Source organism: Mustela erminea, chromosome 4 (assembly GCF_009829155.1).
Source record: "Mustela erminea isolate mMusErm1 chromosome 4, mMusErm1.Pri, whole genome shotgun sequence".
Classification (NCBI taxonomy): Eukaryota; Metazoa; Chordata; class Mammalia; order Carnivora; family Mustelidae; genus Mustela; species Mustela erminea.
The window spans coordinates 43,119,270-43,143,536 of record NC_045617.1 but is presented as its reverse complement, the minus strand read 5'-3'; the positions used below and the strand labels follow the sequence as shown (position 1 = coordinate 43,143,536).

The 24,267-nt window shown below is 38.0% G+C and overlaps 1 protein-coding gene across 2 annotated transcripts in view; it reads left to right on the top strand.

Moving 5' to 3' along the window:
- Window positions 1-202: 202 nt before the first annotated feature.
- ZNF292 (zinc finger protein 292) overlaps window positions 203-24,267 on the top strand; it is an 88,581-nt gene continuing 64,516 nt past the window's right edge. Inside the window, exons 1-2 of one of the 2 annotated variants that reach the window (XM_032339103.1) lie at window positions 203-292; window positions 494-690. In XM_032339103.1, the coding sequence (XP_032194994.1) occupies window positions 523-690 (168 nt within the window). In that variant the 5' untranslated portion in view covers window positions 203-292; window positions 494-522. Of the gene's footprint in view, window positions 293-340; window positions 691-24,267 lie in introns of those variants that run through there. The other variant, XM_032339102.1, reaches the window with a different exon arrangement.

Genomic DNA, 24,267 nt, shown 5'->3' with positions numbered 1-24,267 from the left:
GGTTTTACCTTCTCCCTTTTCCCCTGTTTTGGCTTGCCTACAGGCCAGCCGCATGTGTAGCCATTGCCCCAGCCGACCCAGAGCTTTCTCTCACCTATCTTCTTGGGGGAACTGGGGCAAATGTCCGCAGAAGACCTCGGGGATTGGGGAAAGCTACGCCGGAATCGGGACACTCGAAAGGGGAGCCGCTCCCCAGGCTTCCCCCCACCCCCAGTCGCGGGGCCCACGTGACCGAGAGCTGGCCTCCACCGGCCCGCCCCTTTCGGCCGCTGCAGCCCACTTCCCGCTCGGGGTAAGTAAACCGCGGTTTTCCGCACCGCCCCAACCCCGCCCTCTTCCTTTCCCCTTCCCTTCACCTCCCTCGGGCTCCCTCGCGCCACTCTCTCCGCTCCCCCATCCTCCCCACCGGGCCCTTTGTACGTGCTCGGCGGCGTGCGAGCGCGCCCGGCACGTGACCCCGCCGAACGTGGCATTGTGTTATCACGTGACCCAGGTGCGTACGCGACGGAGCGGGGTGTGAAGATGGCGGACGAAGAGGCCGAGCAGGAGAGGTTGAGTCGCGGCGGAGGTGGCTGCGTCGCGGAGCTGCAGCGCCTGGGCGAGCGGCTCCAGGAGCTGGAGCGACAGCTGCGGGAGAGCCGCGTGCCGGCCGTGGAAGCGGCCACGGAGTACTGTCAGCATCTGTGCCAGGTGAGGGCGCCTGGGGGTCCCCTCCCCCTTTTCCCCAGCTAGAGGGGGAAGAGGGCGAGCGAGCGTCTGGGGGCTGAGCGGTGGTCGTCCCTTCTTTGCCATCGTTGGCGCCGCCGCCCAGGCGGGAGCGGGGAGTATGAGGAAGGCGCCTTTGTGTGGCTGCCGTTGTGGCGGTTGTTGTCGGTAGCTCCCGACGGGGGGAAGGGAGTTGTGGTCAGGGCGGAAAATCCCCCTCCCCTTTCCTTCCCCCAGCACGGGACTGCTTAGTCCCCGAGGCCAAGGAGATGTAGACGGCCAAGGACCGGAGTCCTCTCTGCCGCAGGGATACGGTAAAGGAGGAATGGAGGCCAGGTCCTCCTTTTCCTCCTCCTCTTATTGTGCACTGGGGATTACCGCGCCCCCCGCCTCTGCGCCTCTGGTTTCCCACCCCGACGGGCCTCCGCCCCCACTGGTTTGATTCCTTTGCTTCCCCCTGCTTTCATCCGTCCCGCCCCCGGCCCCGTCCTCGCTGTCTCCCGGCCTTTGTTGTTCGAGTTTCGCCGTAGGACTGAAGGGGCCTTTGTTGATGTTCCGTGGAACCGTCCTCCCCGACCCCTTCTAGCTGGCTGAGATGTTCCGGGGTGGGGGCGCAGAGGTTGTCCCTTCCTGCCTTTGCTTGCTTGGTGCACCGCTTCCATGGTAAAGGTTGCTCTCCTCGGTAGAGGAGAGGAGCTCTCCCTGTATCCTGTGGGGCGGCTTTCCAGAGTCCGCTTCTCTTTTTTGCTTTCACCCTTCGAGGAGTACGGTTTCCTCTGCCCTTCCTCCCCCATCTCCCCACCGCCTCTATTACTTGGAGCCTTCCCTATTTGGCCTCCTGGTTTAAAAGAGGATTGAGGTTCTTGTGGACCTGTGCTCAGGTCAGTTTCAGTCCTTTCCTTCCCTTTCTTGAACAAGGACACTGCTTTCCAGTAACTGCGTTCTAACCAGGATTTAGAATGTTGAAAGCACGTTTGCTCGATAGAAATCGCAGAGTTTGGGGTCTGCATTTGGCCCTGATTACAGACCCTCCAGTTACGTTTGAAATTTCAAGGAGCTGCTGCTGGCTGTGGTGAAGATTTTGGTTAGATTGTCTTCTCGAGGAGGAAACAGACAATTTATACAGATCACATTTAGAATTAACTTGTCAATGTATCGGTATAGAGAAGTTGTTTTGGAAGGATACTGAGCCCAAGGCCAAACAATGGGTGGACTATTTTGGAATCTCCGAAAAGATTACATTTTCATTTAATTTTTAGTCTTCAGAAATCTTTCCTGTAAAAGATAGGGATACTTGAACCCATAGAAAAAAAATTTCCACTAATGTATGCACGTTATTGTCACTGATTATTTGGTAGTACTTCATATCTTAAAAAAAAAAAAAAACTTTGTGAGATCAAGTGGTGACTTGTTTAGGAGTCTGTGCAGTGTCAAGAGCTCCCCACTTAAGGTAATAAAGGTCTGATGAATACCTGTGGCAGAATTAGAGAGTCCATCATTCTTTTGAAGATTTGTTTTAAAGAATTGTTGAAATTTGCCATTTTGACCTACCCTGGGAGTGCCAACTCATTGTTAATTGGTCTTTTAGATATATTTATTTTAGTTGTGAGAGAATACTTAAAGTACCCATAAAAGGAAGTGTTTCTGTTATAAGTAAAGTCTGCTTTAGCCAGTGAAAAGTATTAAAGTCTAGCTTTGCTGAAAGGTGCTTTTTAAGTAGCAGTATCCACTGATGGGTTTATAGCTAATTACCGTAAAAACTCTTAGCCAGCAATATTTATAAGCCTGATTAATAATTCTGGAAAAAGGAATCTCGTGCAGGTTGGACTTTTTTGAGTGTATGCAATATCAGAAACTTATCACTTTAAAAAGTATTTTTAATGGATGAAACACCATTTTTTTAAATCAATCTGAAAGGAATTTACTGTGTTTTAAATGATTAGTTTTATACCATGTAAATAGTTTTTATTGACCAGTGTTGCAGGAAACAGTAATAAAACAAATGCCAGGTTTCATGTTGCAGGAAACAGTAATAAAACAAATGCTAGGTTTCTGGATTTCAAGAATAATGAAATATTTCATGCACTAAAATGCCACAATAATTTAAATGCATTTAAAAGTAATCTCCATTACTTGAAAAGTTGCAGAATGTGTCTGATATTTGATCCCCTCTAGAACAAATGCTGGGTTTTGTTGTTGTTGTTTTTTGTTTTTTTAATAATCTGTTTTAGTGATTAGGTTGAATGGGCAGTAACTTGAAACAATTGTTTCTTTAAAATTGTATCCCAGCCATTATTACTTAACATGCTGATAGGAATTGAGCAAAACAGTGGTTAACAATTAAAGAATTTATTGGAGCAATTTAAAAACAGTATTTGAAATGCTATGACCTGGAAATTGTTTCTAACCTTGAGATTAACTTTTTCTTTGTAAGTTTTTCAGTAAAAGTGTGATATTCACATGCTTCAGAAAGGCAAAGATAAACAAATATTTGTCAGAGTTAGTGGGCTTCAGATTTAATATTCTATACCTGTTAACAGTGTTTGTGCAGTCCTTATTGTTACATTTGTTTTAAAAAAAATGAGTTAGTTAAAAAAAATTAGTTTAAAAAATGGACTAGTTATATTTGGAAGTTTTACCTCAGCAGAAGATGAGTTTCTTTTTAAGATTTTATTTATTTATTTGACAGAGATCACAAGTAGGCAGAGGCAGGCAGAGAGAGAGAGGAGGAAGCAGGCTCCCCAATGAGCAGAGAGCTGGATGCGGGGCTCGATCCCAGGACCCTGGGATCATGACCGAGCTGAAGGCAGAGGCTTAACCCACTGAGCCACCCAGGCACCCCAGAAGATGAGTTTCTGGAGAATATAGTGAAACCTACAAAAGAAGAAGTTGCTTATGCATCCCAATTTGTAGATTTTCTTTCTTTTTCAGAGAAGTACAATGTAATAGATTTCTTTAGTTCTGAGAAGTAAAATAGAAATAAAAGATATTAAGTAAGTTTTTCTAACTGTTAACAGAATTGTTTTGTTCTTTATATTGTGTTGGAAGTATGCCCCACTTTTACTTGTTTACCTGAACATTTGCTTAAAGCTTAAGTAGGAGGAGGAAAAGGTGGTAGAGGATGAGTATAAGGGAGTGCTTGTCAAAAATCTCAAATTTCTTTAAATCTTTACAAGCTAGCTTTAATCTAAGTAATGTAGTTTACTTCATTGTTTTTTTTTTTAAATCAACTTAGAATAAGAATACAGGATAACCAGAAATAATTTCTTACATTTATTTGTGTCAGGATCATTAGTGTACATAAAAAATGATTATAATTGGAACTTCTTGGACTATTTATTGTATTGGACAGGGTCAGTGTTCACTCAGTCATTCAGCATTGTTATTGAATACCTATACTGTGGGCCAGCCAGTCATGATCGTGGTCCTTGGCTTCACAGTGTCTACAGTCTCTGAATGAAGGTAGACAACCACTGATCTTTGTGTACTGTGACTTATATCTTTTATTTAGGAGATCAGTGCAGTACAGTGGAAGGTTATTTATTTGGGAGTTTAAACAGAAGCATTTCAAAAGAAGAATTGTTCTAAAAGGATTTTAAAATTATTCATTTAAAAAGTTAAGCCATTTAATAGTTGAAGAATGATTTGTTAGGGGATGGTATTTGTTGACAGCATTATGCGCAGGGCTAGATGACTGGGTTGATGAATACATGAGTTGTGACTGGTTTTGCTCATTCATCTTTGTGTGGCTGATAATTGTTTTAAAAAATTGACTTGGGGACGCCTGGGTGGCTCAGTGGTTAAGCGTCTGTCTTTGGCTCAAGTCATGATCCCAGGGTCCTGGGATCCAGTCCCGCATGGGGCTCCTTGCTCAGCGGGGAGCCTGTTTCTTCCTCTGCCTGCTCTCCCTGCTGATGCCTGCTCTTGCTCTCTGACAAATAAATAAAATCTTAAAAAGATTGGATTGCATTTTTGGAAATATGTATTTTCCATGTGTGCCTACATGCACACACATACTTCATACTTTAATTCATGTAAACAGTGATTCTTAATTGCATAGTACTTTCTTTCCTGAAGATCTCTCTTCAGGGGCATTTGAAAATAAGTGGGGTCAGTTGTTTGGTGATTGCAGTATCTGTGGATGTGATACTGGCATTTAGTGTCCATGGCCCATGGATACTAGGACCGTTCCACTCCACCAAAATGGATTCCTCTGCCTAAATACCCACAGTGTTTTTTTGAGAAGCACTGAACAGAAAGAAAAATAATATAGTAAGATTTTTTTTAGTTGCTATGATCTTTTCATAATTATGTAGCTAAGAAATGTAGCTAATCCGGAACAGGTCTAGGTAAATGTTGTTTAGCGATACTTAAATTCACACTGAGCTTGAGAGGTCAAGAAAATGTCTACTTCCTTAGTAGAAATTACAAGCAATTACTTAAACAATTACTAAAACAATTCCTTTTTACTGGGGTAAGAGGTTGGCAGTTTAGCATACTTAATTGTCCTGATTAAAGCACAGATTTGACCTTTTGATATAATTAAAATTCTGTACTTTTAAGAAAGCATTTAGTGCAAAGACTAGATTAAGATGTTAGCAGGGGACATAAGTTACAGAAGACTCTTGTATATAAAATAAGATTTAAATAAAACTTCAAGATGACAGTTGAAGAGATGTCAAAAGGCAGTGTATCATTAGCAAGTTTATTTTTTATTCTATTCTTTACTTATTTTTTTAAAAGATTTTATTTATTTACTTGAGAGAGAGAGCATGAAAGGGGAAAAAGTAAGAGGGAGAAGCAGACTCCCCACGGAGCTGGGAGCCAGATGTGGCACTCGATCCCGGGACTCCAGGATCATGACCCAAGCCGAAGGCAGTAGCTTAACCAGCTAAGCCACCCAGGAACCCCTTATTCTATTTTTTTAAATTGAAAGTGTAGTGTAGGGATGCCCGGGTGGGCTTTGTTGGTTGAGTGTCTGCCTTGCATTCTGGTCATGATCCCAGGGTCCCGGGATCAAGTCCTGTATCTGCTTGCTGCCCCTCTGCTTGTGTGGCCCCCCATCCCTGGCAAATAAATAAAATCGTTAAAAAGGAAGTGTAGTGTACTGAATTTTTTTTTATATAAATTCAAACAGAGAAAGGGCATATAACAAAAACTTGATCTTCCCATCCCAGACCTCTTGTCACTCTGAACAAAGATAGTCCCCTATTAGTTTTTTATTCCTCTTTCCAGGAATACATGTTTGCTTTTTTAAAAAACATTAAGATGATGGGGCGCCTGGGTAGCTCAGTGGGTTAAAGTCTCTGCCTTGGGCTCAGGTCGTGATCCCAGGGTCCTGGGAATCGAGCCCCGCATTGGGCTCTCTGCTCATTGGGGAGCCTGCTTCCTCCTCTCTCTCTCTGCCTGCCTCTCTGCCTACTTGTGATCTCTGTCTGTCAAATAAATAAATAAAATCTAAAAAAAAAAAAAAAGATGAGGACATATTGTACACTGCATGTGGCTTTTATTAACCAAAAAATACATATCTTTGAGATCATTCCATAGCTTCTCATGTAAATTTGTGGCTTTTTTTTTTTAAGATCTTATTTATTTGTCAGAGAGTACACAAGTAGGGGGAATGGCAGACAGAGGGAGAGGGAGAAGCAGGCTACCCTCTGCTCAGTGAGGAGTCTGCCTCCCCCTCCACCTGCTTGTGCTGTCTCTCTCTCTCTCTCTCTCATATAAATAAATGAACAAAATCTTTAAAAAAAAACCTGTAATAGTTTCAGTCTATGACAGTGTTTAATCAGTTAATTATTGGTGGCTGTTCAGAGAAATAAGTTAATTTTATGTATAGTAATTTCAGCAAATTGTTCAAAGTAGGAGGTCAGCATTTCTGGCTGGGGTATCAGAGAAAGCTTTACTGAGATAGGATTTGAGCCAGACTTTACTGCTTTTATTAACTGGTGCCTTACTGGAATAAGAAAGAAAAATCAAAGTAAAACTATTAGGAGAGCTTCTGAGTATTCGAGTTATATAATTAAAATATTTCAGAGTATATTTTAGTTTCATCTGTTTGATATAAGTTGATTGTTTTATCTGTATGTTCTGTTCAGTTTTGTTTTAATGGCAAAGGTTTTGAAAATGCCCACTTTCCTAAAAAAATCGCTAGTTTTTTTTTTTTAAAGCTAGGTTTTTTCTTTTGATTATTAGAGGATATCTTAAGTTAATTTTTAGGACACTTTGAATCGGAAGAAAGGATGGCTTGCTTGTTAATTAGTGATAATTACTTTAGGTATTGAGGGAGTAATAAGTCATTTAAACTTTTAAAGTGTAGGTAATGCTCAGGGGAAATAATTTTTTGAGTGTTCATAATTAGTATGATTGCATATTGGAGATACTAAATTCCACTTTCCAGAATATGCTTCTACCAATTTTAGCAAAGGAAAACTTTGCCAAATTTTGCTTGCCTCCCTCTTGACAATTACTTCCTGGTCCTAAATTGAAATGGAGGAAGATAAGATGTATTCTGCAGTTGCCCCTTATAATATTTTATATGACGAACCTGCAAAACCAAAGATTTTTGAAAATATGTGTTCTTAATCATATGAAGCTTTTGCTGTATTTATGTTCCTTGAAATTCTGTCAGAGTTGAGAATTTACCTTTTTTTTCTAACTCCCACACATAAATCCAGTTCATGAAATTAACCAGTCACTATGGGAGGAGCCTCATTTATAAAATGGAAAGTTTGTTTTTTATTCATGCATTTGTTACATACTCCATATAACTTTTTAACTATGTATTGTTCCCAGGAGAATCTCTTGATTCATTATTTCCTTTTAGCATTGAGAGTTGCACAGTGCATCTCAGAATTAAAATGTTAATCTTTTTCCCTTAACTGTATATTACAAAAACTTTGTCTGTGAATACACATTTTTAGCCAAGAAGATGTGTTAAAATTCAGTCAATTACATGTATTTTTTTCTTAATTTATCCATTGAAAATTTTTTTCTATTTATTTGGCAGAGAGCACAAGCATGGGGAACAGTGGGCATAGGGTGAGGGGGAAAGCAAGTTCCCCAACAAGCAGGGAGCCTGATGTGGAGCTCAGTACCAGGACTCTGGGATCATGACCTGAGCTCTTAACCCGCTGAGCCACCCAGCTGCCCTTTTCTTAATTTATTTTAATTAGGTAATTAAATTCCTCATGTGGGATGCTAAGGGAGCTGTGGAGAATTATGGAGATCTCTGCCTTCAAAGCCCTTACAAATTTGATGCATATATTAGCAGTTAAACAACAGTATTAGATAGTAAAGTAGCTAGTGATAAATAACAGTAAGTGGAGTGTAAATTAAGAGCATTTTGAAATTAATTTAGTAAAAATTGATCTGGAAAGGAACACACTTACTTACATTGAGTCCTTAATGAATTTGGATAAGTAAATAGAAGTGGGAAGGGTGGGAATAAACAGAAGAATGAAACAACTTCAAACTGGCATCTTGGAGGAAAATGTCAGGGGTTGGGTTGAAGAATAGGATAGAAAAGATAAATTAGAACCCGAGTAAGGGTTTAGGATCCAAACAAAGGAATTTTAATTGATCTTTTAAGTATAGATAATATATAGTAACATTGCTTAAAGACTCACCCTTCTAAATTTGGGACGTTGAAACAGACAAAAAAGCTGAATGTCCTAACTTCAGGTGTGTGTTTGTTTTTTTAAGTAGGCTCCATACCCAGTGTGGTGGTTGAACTCCGTACCCTGAGATTGAGAAGCACATACTCTACTGACTAAGCCCGCCAGGCACCCCCAGCTTTGTTTTTTCTTGAAGTATTCTGTATTATGGCAGTGTAACAAACTACCCAAAAACATAGTGGTTTTAGGAGAACAGCTGATTTTTGTTTGTTTTATTTTAAGTAAACTCTACCCCTCATGTGCGGCTGTAACTCAGCTACCCCAAGTTCAAGAGTCACATGCTCTAGCAATGGAGCCAGCCAGATGCCCCAGAAGAATAGCTTTTTTTATTAACTGTACTCCAGTCTAGGGGTCTGTTGGATGGTTTGCAGTCAGCTGGGAGGTTGTCTAGGGCTGAATGGTCCCAGACGGTCTCTTTCACTTGTCTTGTTGTCAGGTGGGTTGGATGCCAAGGTTCCTCAGTTGGGTTGGCTCATCTGCTCCACTCTTACATCTAGTAAGGTAATCTGGGATTTCTTTACATGGAGAGAGGAGATCAAGTTCCGTTGCACAACTCCTTTTTAAGCCTCTGCTTGTGTCATGTTTGCCAAGCTCCTTTTGGGTACATGTGGTCAAACCCAGCTGCTTTTGGGTACAAGGAAATGGGATTCTTTCTGTAGCCTAACAATCTGACACATATCCCGGTTCCTTTTATTCCCCACTGCAATGTCAGATACTTTATAGGTCAGATTTCATTTTTTCCTCTCTGTAGCCCTACTTCTGCCTTTTTCTTGTCAATCTATATTCTGTAATCAAAGCACATCTCTTTACTCCTTTTCTCGTAGATTGGCTAAAGGCATTTCTATTTCACATTTTCTAATCTCAATTTCTAAGTAGAAGAACAGTGTCCCCACTACATCACTCAAATTTTGGGAAATTTGTAGAGCAGCCTGTTTATTTACAATAGTTCTTTACCTTAATATTAAATCTGGTCTCAATTTGGTGTTTTGTGCTTTCTGAACATTATGCAGTCCCAACAGTAGCCTCTTAGGTCTTGTTCTAATCCTTGGCCTTTTTTTTCTTTTTTTTTTTTTTAACTGATAAACTTGCTTTTAACCTTACTTTCAATTTGTGAAAGTCCCCAGTATGCTGCTTTGATCTTTCTGCCTGGTTGGCAGTCCAGTATTTGTACCAGTGTTTCTCAAGCTTGAATTCGCAGAAACCAAAAAAGTGTGTCTTTCAATCTTAGGGTTACAAGTTTTGACCTCAGCTTACAGTAATATGTAACTTTTTTTTTTTTTTTAATTCACCACTTACTTGTCACTCTAAAACAAAAATCTCCCAAAACAGTACTTATCCTTACTAGGTATGATGTATTCTGTTTTATTATTATTATATTGCAAAGCTGCTCTTGATTTTATAGTCCACTGATAGGCACAGCCAGTCCCCCTCCTCATAGGGGGAATCTTTTGCTCAGTTTAGTAGTTAGCACAAGGATAAGGCAGGCAATCCTAAGTTACAAGGCGGCCTTCTAGTCTAGCTGATTCAGAACTTCTTACACTTTATTTAGGAGGAGGATCAAAAATAAAAATATGGTTTTAAATTTCTTACAGTGAATGCTAGAAACCCAGCATAATGGCCATGGAACTCAATTCGAGAAATACTGGTGCATAGGATAACATACAAATTTAAGCTTTGGGCCAGGACTGTCCTTGCTTTGTTGTTTACTTTTTCCCCATCCTTTCTCTGTTACGACAGGAACTTTCTGCTCCATTTAAATTGGACTCTTCATTCCTTACTTTATTTATTTTACTTTATTTCTGATTTTGCTTGGAGGAGCAGTGTTACATAGTTGAAACCCAAATGGATTTGATGTCAGATACGAGCTCATCTCTAATCAGGACAAGATCTTTAGCTCATGCTTTCTTTGAAAAAATAGGCGAGATGAGAGGAAGTTTGGAGTTAGGCTGTGTTAAGATTGAAGAGGAAGAGAATTAATGTTCAGAAAGGCACTGTTAGATGCTTTACTAGAATTGTTTGTTCTGAAGACCTGTGAGATCATAGGATTAAACACCAGTTTGTTTAAATGTCTCACTTAATCCAGATTGCCTCCTAGGATCTCATCATTACTAAATAATAGTTGTTTAGTATAACACTGAATCATCAGAAAATACTCAATTTTATTAGGCATTTGTTTAGGAAGACTGAGATATTTGGATAAACGGCTAAAATGAAAACAGTTCAAATATCTGGACATTGTGTTCATGTGGAACATTTGGCATCCTTATTGATGCCTGACATAGGCAGCATTATATATTAAGTTCATAACTCAGATACAGGTTTTATATTTAAAAGGTAATCTGAATTTAAAAGTGGTAATTAACAATTGACTGGATTCCCATCCCAAACAGTTTTATCAGATTATTAGAAAGTTGGTTTATCAAGTGTTTAAATTAATAGCTGTGGTAATTTTAGCTTACCAAAGTTAATTGAAGCACCATATTTGTGTTTTTTGAGAGAAAATTATTTCATTAAATAAGAATGATTTTACTACTACTTTTGGATGAGCCATTATCATCAAAATGAGGCGTTTAGAATCTTACTCCAAATTAATAGCTTACATTTTGTATTATCTGTATAAACATTGTATATATTCTTGATCTTTCCCAGATTTTTGCAAATATGGTGAATCTCAGTCTGTAAAAAACCTGAAAGGTATATTTACCTCAAAAGCATTATCATTTTGTCAGTTTATATTCTGGAAACTACAAATTTTTGTTTTTAATTTTTTGAACAAAACTTTTGTAAGATTATCTTTCAAAAGAATAAAACAAAGTTTAATAAAATACTTACCAAAATTAATACTTAAGTAGTTTGAATCTTGTGACTTACCAAACTTCTCCAAACTGTATTTGTATAACTTTATTTTTAAAAAATATTTATTTATTTCAGAGAGAGAGAGTGCGCCCTTGTGGTGGTGAGGAGGGTTGGGTAAGGTGCAAGGGAGAGGATGAGAGATCCTTTAAGCAGACTCCATGCTGAGTGCAGAGCCCAACTTGGGGCTCCATCTCATGACCTAACTGAAACCTGGAGTCCCACACTTAACTGTTCCACCCAGGCACCCTTGTGTAACTATTTTAAAGCTCTATGCCTGCCTAAAATGAGATACTGCACATAAAAACAGGTAAGATGGATAAAATGTATATCCTCGAACAAATTGATCATAAACTTTTTTGTTAGCATGAAAATATTTTATAGGAACGGTTCTGAATGTTCCATAACTGCTGTTTCTTTGGTAATTAAAAATTCACCACCATTTTGTGTAAAACCGAGTATGTTGGCAAGTCACGCTTAGCATACTCAATATTGTGACCTATTTATAAAATATTTCTGAAAAGGTGACCTGATGTTGCAAATGCTGCCAAAGAGAAATTATTTTTAACACCAGAAAGACCTTTGAGGATTTACTTATCTTGAATGAAACCATTTGTGGTGTTTGATTTCCACCCCACCCCGAGAATCATCTTTTATAGATCATGTTTTACTTAATGGAAAAAACTTACTCTTTACGCTCTGTCCCTCATGATACTTTGCTTGACATCCCATTAGATACTGTGAATTAAAGTTGGGATTCTAAGGACACTGGTTTTAATTTCCACAAAATTGTTTATTTTGATCCTTGGCATGCTACTTACAACTTTGCTTTATCCTTGAAATGGAAATGGTACAGACCTTTGTTGTTCTAAGAATTGATCAAGGACATGTAGTTATTTTAAATGATTGTTACAATATAAAGCAACATTTTCATTTACACTTAGAGACTACTTTGGAAACACCTTTGATGTTTTATATATGATAATGACCTAGCATAATTTAAAAACAAAAATTCTGTCATATTCAATGCTATCTATTATCATCACATTGAAAAATAACCTAGAGTACTGATCTACAAGCTTCTTTTAAGTCTGTATTTTAGAGAAGGTGGAATTTTATTTCGTAGTAATTTATAAAAAATTGTTTTGATTTTGGGGGTGTGAGCAGGAGAGAGATTACTGATGTGTGGAATGTACCAGGAGTAGAGTAGTTTATTGGCTTTACAATTGAAACCTTTCCTTTGTCCAAAATTTAAACCTGGGATTTGAGAGGCTGGGGATGGGAGAAGGTTTTACAGAGTAACTGAAAGTACAGTTTTTGAACTGTGATTCAAATTACAACTCCCTTACTTCCATTAGGACTTCAGGCTTCATTTTATTCTACCTGCCTTAAAGCTGTCGTGATTAAGGCATAATATTTGCCGAGCACTTCGCATGTTATAATGCTGGAAGTACACAGTGATTGCTAGCTATTAACACACTTAAAAGGACTAGATCTGAAATTTTCCCTCGTAAAAGAAAATTAATCTTAGCGTTAGTAAAATACTCTCTAATTTATTGTCATCTAGATAGTGGTCTTAAAACTTTAAAAAATTGGGGTTCCTGGGTGGCTCCGTGGGTTAAGCCTCTGCCTTCGGCTCAGGTTATGATATCAGGGTTCTGGGGTTGAGCCCCGCATCGCGCTCTCTGCTTGGCGGGGAGCCTGCTTTCCCCTCTCTCTGCCTACTTGTGATCTCTGTCAAATAAAGTCTTTAAAAAAAAACTTTAAAAAATTAAGGTAACTCCTTCCCTTTACCCCAAACTCTTACTTGGTATCTTGATGTATAAAACAGAAAAGTTACCTCTGCAGAAAAGTTTGAGAAGTACTAATCTAGCATATATAACAATACCATTGCCAGAGGTTGTAAAGGGAGTTCAGTATACTTTTCTGACATTATTTTCTTCTTAAACAGGTGTGGGTTTTTTCCCTTTTGTTTTCTTCATTTTACTGCTTTCTTCTCTGTATTCTGGAGGAAATAATGAATGTTCTTGTCTTAGAGACATAATAAAGCCATCACTCAGAACTTTCATATATTCTGTTTAATTTTTAAAGAGTTGTAATTGCGTGGCTTGCTTTTGTTTTACGTACTAAGTCACATTAAATAAACTCGGGTTTTTTTGTATCTAATATATATTTTTTTAAAGATTTTATTTATTTATTTGACAGAGAGAGATCACAAGTAGGCAGAGAGGCAGGCAGAGAGAGAGAGAGGAGGAAGTAGACTCCCTGCCGAGCAGAGAGCCCGATGTGGGACTCGATCCCAGGACCCTGAGATCATGACCTGAGCCGAAGGCAGCGGCTTAACCCACTGAGCCACCCAGGCACCCTTGTATCTAATATTTAAAATACATTTATTTCTCAGGAAGTGTGGTACTGAGATGTATATAATGTGAATAGAGAAATTATACTTTATCAGAATAACAATAAATGTTAATAGTGAAACTTGTGTGCCTTTCCACAGATATACTCATTGCTAACATTTAATTCTTCTTGAAAGTTCTTGAAGGAGACCTGCACCATCTTACACATTCCCCCCCCCCAATCTTCATCTATTTTTCTCTGGATCTTTCATTTTCTTCCTTAGGTGTCGGAGAATGCTGCATCACAGTGCCTATGTCGTTCACCTCACTTTATATCATTGGGTAGGCATTACATAATTTCATCCTAAGAAGAATAAGGGTTAATGTAGCACAGTAAGATATTTTGAGAGAGTGTTCACACACACAAGATATATGTACTGTTACAGCTTACATAGTTATTTGAGTATGTTTACTAAATTACAGAGTTTATGTTTTAGATAAATTCAATAGAACAAGAAGTTTTTTCCCCTTCTGTACTTCACTGTGTACTCTCTTTGGAAACCTCTGGTTTATAGTGCTATGAGTAGCTGACATTTCTGAGATAAATTATTAAATAACTGCCTGATTTATTTTTCCCATTTTCAGAGTGTATGGAGATATGACAACAGTAACAGCAGATTTTAATTACTGTCTTTTAGTCAGATTTAATGTAGTATGTATTGCTGGTTTATTGCTTCTCTCACGCTTTACCCTTTATAAAGATACCTGAGTATTAAGTTGTCCCAGTTATCAGATTCCCTCTCAGCTCTAAATCAACTCAGTTACTTGCTCTGTGATATTGGAGCTTGACCCATTAAGCATTTCTTCTTTGATTGATGTTCCGCTTTGTTAGTAGAGCATACTGAAGGGACACTACACAAGGAAGGGGCTTTAGTTTTTGTTTTTCGCTTCTACTGCATGCCTGCTAGTGGGACAGGTATGGGGACATCCCGTGGTGCTCTGTACCAGGGTGAGTGTCCACAGTAAACACGCTTTTGGTGAGCTCACAGTCCCAGCCCAAACTTCATGACCATCTCACCATAGTTCCCCTCACATGTACATTGCACACCCCGAACATATGTCTCCTTTCTGGAGAGCCAGCGGCTAGCACCCTAGTTCTCCCTGCATGTCTTCTTATACCATTGAGAGTTGTTTTCCATGGCCCGCCCTATAGGCACTGTTGGGTCTGGTTCTTTGTGTTTCATCTCCCTATGTGTGCTCACTAACCAGCCTGTTAGGTCCAAGCATCCCAACCTGGTGAACTTCCTTGCCATCCAGCAGGCTGCAGGCACACCTTTTCCTTGGTGCATACCCTAGTTTGGGGGGAGGGCCCTCTTCTGTGTTTGTTTCTGCCTTGGATACTTTCACCCAGCCCTCTGGTATTCTTTAGAGTTCTCTTTACACATTTATATATGTTACTCCCTTGTTTTATTTCTTTAAGTGCAACTTTCCCTTTTCAAATTACTGTGTGGTTCCTATTTCTTGGTTGAACCCTGATGCAGTAGGCTGAAATGAAATAAATTACATACTATATTTATGCATAAAACCTGTAGATTGGTACCGATACTTTTTCCCTCATATACACTGTATTTTTTGGGTCATCACCTAGTCCATGGAAACTTAGTTTAGTATTAAAGAAATAAAATAACATGGTTGTAAAATTCATTCCAGTTGGCTTATAACTGTCTGGGAGTCATCCTTAAAAGTCTCTGGCACCTGGTGGCTCAGTCAGTTGAGTGTCCAACTCTTGCTTTCGGCTCAGGTCATGATCTTAGGGTCCTTGGATTCAGCCCTCAGTTGGGCTCTGGGCTCAGCGGGGAGATCTGCTTCCACTCTCCCTCTGCACCCCCTCCATCCCACTTGTGTTTGTGCTCATGTGCATGCACACACTCTCTCTCTCTGAAGTGAATAAATAAGTCTGAAAAAAGTCACTGGCCTCAAAAATTGTTGAGATGAGGGAATGGAATAATTGTGTTTTCATGGTAATTATGTCTCTAAACAGTCAAGAAACACCAAGTGAGAACTTCTCAATCCTATTAAGTTATGAGCATATTTGATAGCTCAGAAAATTTCTACCTGGTCATTTCTTTTTGAATAAATTAGCAAATGACAGTCATGTGAATTATCTTTTAAAAATTTACCCAAATAGGAGGTTCGATTAAAAGAAAAGCACACCACACTCTTAGAGGATATGGGGCTGGTAGGGAATGGAGACACAGAAATGCTGTTGTGACCAATTTATTAGTAATGCTAACTTGTTAAATGTTATTTGAGACATGTAAATTTGTTCATTTTCATATCTGAATCTTGTGGGTATTTAAAATGAGTACTTTTGCTAATTTTATGATCCCCTTATATCTCTCATAACATCAAGTATCTGTAGTTATTTCTTTGCAGTTGACTAAAGTATTCTGTTAATACTACCTTCATTCCCAAGTATTTTTCTCAATTCAGTGGATACTGAATTTCTGACTTAATATGTTGGCTTCTCTGCACCCTAGCGCTTGTTTTTTCTTCGAAGCTGTGATATATATTTAAAAGGGATAATGACAGTAGCTCCAGAAATTGAAGGAGGAAGGAATAGAATTAATGACAGATTATTGATTCTGTAGCAAAATTTGTTAAATCTGCTATATCTGATAGCTTTATACTGGTACAGAAGTAAAGAATCTGCATTTTGTATTAAATATGTTAAAGTAAAATCAATAAAATAGGATATTAGACTCTTGTTTGAGGGGGTTTTACTTCCTGGACCTACTGCTTTAATTTCACTATTTGTGACAAATTTGGGTAGAGATATTATTGAAGATAAAACTGATACCACTGACCGTGTAGATGATGATCTCCCCAGTGGGATGTTTATCTAATTAGTATTTTAAGTAAATTTTTAAAAGCAAATGATGTTTTCTGTAGAGGAGTCCCCCCCCCCCCGCCCCTTTATTTTAAACTTATATTACTATGTATAAAGTGAATGTTCTTGAAAAGGAAAAAAGTACTTTCTTTTTTTGGGAAAAAGTATTTTTCAATAAATTTACCAATAGGAGCTTTCCTCCCTTTCAGTGAAAAGATTCCTATTTTATTCTGTTCTTTGACATGTGAAACTCTGTAAGGGTGTAATGTACTAGAGAAAGATAATTACAAGGGAACGAATCTAATCATAACAGAAAATAGAATTCTTTGCAACAGTAAGAATAATAAGGAAGAAAATATTCTATAATATACATTGCTATCCGATACATTTTTCTCTTTCCTGCCGGCCCCTACGAGAAAAATATAACATGAAATTCATATGGCATATATTGTATCTTACTAAGAACTTCTTTAAAAACTTTTTTAAAGTCTTCCTCAGTTAACACAGTGTGGCAATTTAACTAACAGTAATAATTTTAATTTTGTTGGTGTACTGTTTGTATTCTTTTAGAACTACAAGCATACTTTTCTGTGTTTATTGATAGAGGTAAACTCCCAGGCTAATCACAGAAGTCTTTTGTTATTTACAGTGTATGCGTTATTCTTTTTTTTAAGATTTTTTTTTCATTTGAGAGACAGTGCATGTGTGCAAGGAGGGAGGGGCAGAGGCAGAGGGAGAGGGAGAATGGAAGCAGACTCTGTCATAGGGTGATCCCATGATCCCCGAGGTCGTGACCTGAGCCAAAATCAAGAGTCGGACACAACCAACTGAGCCATCCAGGCACCCCTACAGTGTATGCTGTAATGTTATTTCGTATTCTAGGGACATTATGCCATGCAGGAAAGAAGGGTTTCCTATTCTTTCTCTTGAGTATTAGGCAAGCTTACTATCCAAGTTAGAAACAAGAGGGTGTGTGTGTGTGTGTGTGTGTCTGTAAAGGAACATCCAGAATAATTTCTAGGGATGTGTGGATATGTCTTAGGTAGATAAGATTTTAAGTAGATAATAATGGGGGAAATATGGGTAATTTAGGGAAGAATAATTGGAATAGAAGAGTCTCCAAAGAGAAAAGCTGCTGCTCCTGAATCCATCATTTCTCTGAAAACTTGAATTTGAAACTTTTTCTTAACTATGTACATTACATTAGCAGCAAGGCTTAATGGAGTAGATGAATAGGGCAGGACTGTGTGTGTGGCTTTATAAGTTCGGGATTCCAGTTGCGCTGTCATCACTCTGATCTTTAATAATAGTTATTATGTGAGTGAATAAATTACCCTTTTTCCCCTTAAATTTCTCATCCTAATAAAAAGTGATCAAATATTTAGGTAAAAAGTGCTTACATAAAACAATTTGTCAATTTTTTCTGACTTAAATACACTAAAAATATTGTGAATTATGGGTACAGATCAGTTGTGCTAAGTATCTGGGAACTCTTGTCCAATAACACACTTGACTAAATCTCTGGATTTCAAGGCCTGGCCACTTAGTACTAGAAAATACATACATCCATAGCCAGGTCTGTAGCTGAAGGGCTATTGGATGAACCTATTCTGTGGACAAATACATGATATTTACTGATGACTAAATATAGTTTGGTGTTTCTGGGTTAAAACTACTGTCAGGGGTGCCTGGGTGGCTCAGTGGGTTAACGCCTCTGCCTTCGGCTCAGATCATGATCCCGGGGTCCTGGGATTGTGCCCACATAGGGCTCTCTGTTCAGCAGGGACCCTGCTTCCCTTCCTCTCTCTGCCTGCCTCTCTGCCTACTTGTGATCTCTGTCTGTCAAATAAATAAACAAAATCTTTTTAAAAAAATCATTTAAAAACTACTGTCATGGGCGCCTGGGTGGCTCAGTGGGTTAAAGCCTCTGCCTTCAGCTCAGGTCATGGTCCCAGGGTCCTGGGATCAAGCCCCGCATCGGGCTCTCTACTCTGCAGGGAGCCTGCTCCCCCCCCCCCCCCCCCCCCCGCCTGCCTCTCTTGCCTACTTGTGATTTCTCTTTCTCTCAAGTAAATAAAATCTTAAAAAAAAAAAAAAAAAACTACTGTCATTACTTAACTGTTTGTCTCTGCCAGCAGTGACAATAAATGTCTACAAACCCCAGGAATGTGAAGTAGGGTAGGGAAAGAATAGTGAGGAACCACAGTTCCCACCCAGATTCACTGCCTGTTGACTACCTCCTTATTACTGACTGTTGTGTGGGAATTCTGGCCTAGTGTTGCTGGATATTCTGATTTCTCCAGAACTAGAAATCCAGATTCTTAGTATAATAGCACAGTCTTGAAATATTGGCAAGTAATTAAAAACGTCTGAGGGGAAACACCCCCATACACTGTATGAGCCAAACAAAACATGTCTGAGTAATTTAAATTTATTCCTGGGTATTTTGAGTGATCTATCATTTGCCAGAAACAGGACATGAAAAACAGTTCCTTCTTCAGAGTGAGTTTTGGTTCTTTATGATTCCATCACACTATATTGTTTTCCATTTTTCATTTGCATCCCTGGAAATTGTAGTCTCCTGAATGCATCTGGAAAGAGACTTGTACAAATAGCCAATAAGGTAAGGGGAGGGAAACAACTCAGGTTGCTTTGGTACCTAATTTGGAATAGAGAGATCTTAAGGTAAAGATTCCTTCCCATTGGCAGATAGGTAGAAATCTCTTACCATCTTCCTGGTTGTCTTTTCCTGCTCTGTTTAATTTATTCTGAGGCCTAACAGATTTTTAGCCAGTGTTTTAACTTTCCAGAACTATTTAAACATTCTATGTACCCCAGGGATGATTTTATGAATATTTCAGTGGAAGGATGGAAGAGAACCAATCAGATAACACTAGCTTGCAACCATGTTAACTTGCAGCTAACATGATTATAATTTAGAAAATATACTTACGTTAAAATTAGTTTATAGAATGTCAGTATTGCTTAATTTTTTGCATTATCTGAGAAAATTCTCAAGTTTAGATTAATAATGGCGAGCTGTATTAGTTTCTGCTTATTTTAGCAAGTTTAGTTCACATCATTGAAAGAGCCAGTACCAAGTTCAATGGCCAGGTAAAAATAACCAATATCAAGTGTGAAAAGGAGTATAATAATGAAGGGTTTTTAAAAATACAAAACTTAGGGGCAGCACCTGGGTGACTCAGTTGGTTAAGCTTCTGCCTTTGGCTCAGGTCATGATCCTGGGGTCCTGGAATGGAGTCCCACATTGGGCTCCCTAGTCCATGGGAAGTCAGCTTCTTCCTCCCCTCTCTCCCTTTCGCATTCTCTCTCTCTCAAGTAATCTTAAAAATACAAATCTTAAAAATAAATAATTGCAAATACAAATCCTTTTTTCTTTTCTTTTTTTTTTTTTAAGTTAGCTTCCACAGGAAGCCCAATACAGGGCTTGAACTTATGACCCTGAGATCAAGACCTGGGCTGAGATCGAGAGTTGGATGCCTAACCAGTTCAGCTACGTGGGTGCCCTGACAAATTTGTTTTGTTTTGTTTTTTAATAAATTTTTATTAAAATATTTTTAAGTTTACAGAAACATTGTGAAGACAGTACAAATTGAATTCCCAAATACCCCACAGCTAATTTCCCACATCAGTCACATTTTATATGGTACATTTGTCACAATTAACCAATATTGATACAGTATCATTAAAATCTGTATTTGGATTTCCTTAGTTTTTATCTTAATGTTTTTTTCTGTCAGAATCCCATGAGGATACCACATTAACTTTTGGTTGTCTTAACTCCTTTGGCCCTTCTGAGCTGGGGCGATAGCTCAGACTTTTCTTACTTTTGGTGACTTTAAGTTTGGAGTACTGATCCGATACTATGTAGAATATTCCTCAGTTGAAATTTGTCTAATGTTTTTCTCTTGATTGGGCTGGAGTTAGGATATTTTGGCAGAAAGATCACCCAGGTAAAGTGCCATTGTCATCACAGTCATATTAAGGGTGCATATTATCAACATGACCTAGCACTGTTGACCTAACTTTGATCACCTGGCTTAGCAGTGTTGGTCAGTTTACTCCACTGGAAAGTCATTCTTTTTCCGTACTGTACTCTTTGGAAGAAGTCCACTGTGTACAACCCACAATTAAGAGTTGGGAAGTTGTACTCTACTTCCTTGAGAGTGGAGTCTAGGTAAATTATTGGGAATTTTTTTCTATAGGAGGTTTTCACTTCTCCTGCATTTACTTATTCAGTCATTTATATAAGTATGGATTTATTTATATAAAGTATGGGTAAGTATGGATATAACACAAAGTATACTTCGTGTTATAATCCAGTACTGTATTTTCTTGCCCAGATTATTCCAGTTTTGGGCATTGGGAGCTCTTCCAGTTGACTCATGTATGCCTTTGACATTGCTTTTCACCCCAGTCTGTGTGTTGTGTGTGTGTGTGTGTGTGTGTGTGTGTGTGTGTGTGTGTGTGTTTTGCGTGTAGATGTGTTGTAGCACAAGTCTTTTGATTTAGAAGAAAAATTTTAAAATACAGGTTATGTTTTATGTACTAATTATCCCTCCATTTTTACACCCTTGTTAACCCTAAAGTCCCATAATTAACACTGGTTTAGCCCTATCAGCCTTCTTCATTCAGGTATTTCAGAGGCACTGGTGAACATTGTCAGGATAGAGGATTCTGGAAGATTTTGAAGTTCTCAGAGCAGTTAAGAATGCCTATGCTTGCTACAGGGAAATTTACCAGGAAAAGGGATTTTTAAGCAAGTGGATATATATTTTTAAGAAGACTGCAGAAAAAATTCCTTCAAAGGAGTGTTTAAATAGGTGAAAAACATCTTTGAAGCCTAAGTTTGTTTTACTTTGGATCAAGTTTTTGGTGGTATAAAACTCAATTCCAGTAATTGGACTTTCATATATAATCAGCCTGTATAGTTGGATTTACCAGGAGCCAGAGAAGTCATTGCTTGGGATGGGGGTGATCACTGATACTAATTTATTTATAGAAATATAATCAGCATCCCAAGTCAGTTCTAACAGTTTTCTAGATAGTGGAAACATCTTCTAAGACAGATACACTTGTGATTAGCTTTTCTTAACTCTCTAGTACATAGTATAAAAGGCAGTTTTTCAGTTTTCAGTTTTTTTCTTCACTGTTTCCTTTTTTAAGTTATAAAAATAACATTTTTGTTATTTAAAAATCCAAACAACACAAAGATTTTTATCTTTAACCTCCTGTTCCACTTTTTACTCCTGAAGTAACTAGTTATATAATTGAGTATCTTTCCAGACGTTTTTCTAAGTATTCACGTAAGTATAATTCATTCGTATTTATATGATCAAGCTTAAAAAGTGGGATCATGTATATTGTTCTGTGCCATACATTTTTTTCACCTTTTGATATATCCTGATCATCATTCCTTGTCAATAAACACAAAACTACTTCATTTTAAAAATCTTATTTATTTATTTATTTATTTTAAGATTTCATTTATTTATTTGACACAGAGAGAGCAAGCAGGGGGAGCAGCAGGCAGAGGGAGAGGGAGAAGCCAAATACAGGCTCAATCCTGGGACCCTGGGATCATCATCACAGTTAAGCTTCAGTTAAGCTGAAAGCAGATGCTTAACCAACTGAGCCACCCGGGCGCCCCTTAAGATTTTATTTTTTAAGTGATCTTTACACTCAACATGGGGCTCTGACTCATGACACCAAGATCAAGAGTCACACACTTTTTCAACTGAGCCAGCCAGGCACCCCTACTTCATTCTTTTTAAATAAGACATTTCATAGTATGGACATACCATAACTTATTTTTAAAGTCTCTTCTATTAGTGACATTTAAGTTATTTCCAATATTTTGGATTACAGGAAATGTCAGAATACCCTTATATCTCTATTTTTGCATGTATGTGGCAGTATTTGTTTGGCATTTTTTTTTGTAGAATCAGGATTTTTAGTTTAACAGTTGTGCCCATGTGAAATGTTTTTATTGCCAGCTTGACCTTCGGAAGACTGTACTGATAAATATTCTACAGCACTGATTGTTTTTAAAGTTTTATACTTTTTGCCATTTTGCAGGGTGAAATGGTGTCTCCTTGTAATGTTTTTATTTCTGACAACTGTGGAGGTTTAATTTCTTTTTTGTTACACATATACTTTGCAAAGAAGAAGTCTTTAAAAAGTTTTAATTTTCTGTCTCTGAATAGGGATAATTGAGGGTGCTATAGTAAAAGTGGTTTTCAGGTAATTTCTATTTTAGGAGTGTTTTTGAATTACAGTTAATTTTTTAAAAAGTAATATGATTTTGAACCATTAATATTTAAGCAGTGTTTAATATATGTTGATGGGTATTTTCTTTTTGATTAGTTTCAAATTCATTCTGTAAATTTGATTACTTATATCAGAAACTTCAGGTAGCCAGGGATCTGTCTTAAGTGACACTAATTGTTTAAAATTTTTCAAGTCTGGTTCTGTAGAACAATCCTAAGCAAACTTTCTCTATATCCTCACCAAAACTTGGTTTGTCTGTCTTTTTAATTAAAGCCATACTAGTGGATGTGTAGCGGTTTCTTGTGTTTTAATTTGCATTTCCCTGATGACTAATGATACTGAGAATCTTTGGTGTACTTTTTAAGCCATTTGGTTTTTTTTTTTTTTTTTTTTTTGGCAAACTGTCCATTTACCTTTGCCCATTTTTGTGGGGTCATTTGTCTTTTTATTATAGAGTTGTAATAGTTCTTTATGTATTCTAGATACAGGGCCTTTATCAGATAATATCACTTAAAAACATTCTCTTCCAGCATGTGCCTCTTCATTTTTTAATCTTATTTTTAAATGAGAAATGCTTCTACCCCCCATTTTTTCGGGTATAATTGATAGATTAAATTATATATATTTAAGGTATGCAAGATGACATTATGAAATGATTAAAGTCAAGTTAATTAAAACATTCATCACCTCACAGTTACCAGTTCTGTGTGTGTGTGTGTGTGCATGCGTGTGTGTCCACGTGTGCATTGAGAACACTTAAGATTTACCCTCTTAACAGATTTGAAGTATACAATACAAACTATTATTATTATTTTTTTAAGATTTTATTTATTTGACAGACAGAGATCACTAGTAGGCAGAGAGGCAGGCAGAGAGAGAGGAGGAAGCAGGCTCCCTGCTGAGCAGAGAGCCCAATGTGGGACTCGATCCCAGGACCCTGAGATCACGACCTGAGCTGAAGGCAAAGGCTTAACCCAGGGAGCCACCCAGGCGCCTCTACAATACATATTGTTATATAGTTACTCTAGTTACCATGCTAAATATTAGATCCCTAGAATCTGCTCATCTTATAACTGAATTTCTTAATTTCCCTCACTACCACCCCCCAGTCACTGCCAGCCACCACTTGTATTTTGTTTGTGTGAGTTTGACTTTTTTTTAAAAAAGATTCTCTGTATGAATGACATCATACAGTATTTGACTTTCTGTGTTTGGTTTTATTTCACTTATGATGTTCTCTAGGTTCATATATATTGTAGCAAATAGCAGGATTTTCTTTTCTTTAAATGGCTGAATAATATTCTATAGTGAATATATACCACATTTTCTTTATTTTTTTGTCAACAGCTAGGTTATTTCCATATATTGGCTACTGTGAGTAATGCAGTGAATACGGAAATACAGATACCTCTTTGAGATACTGATTTTATTTCCTTCAGTTATATACCCAAAAGTGGGATTGCTAGATCATTGGTAGCCCCACTTGTAATTTTCTGAGAAACCCCTTATTGTT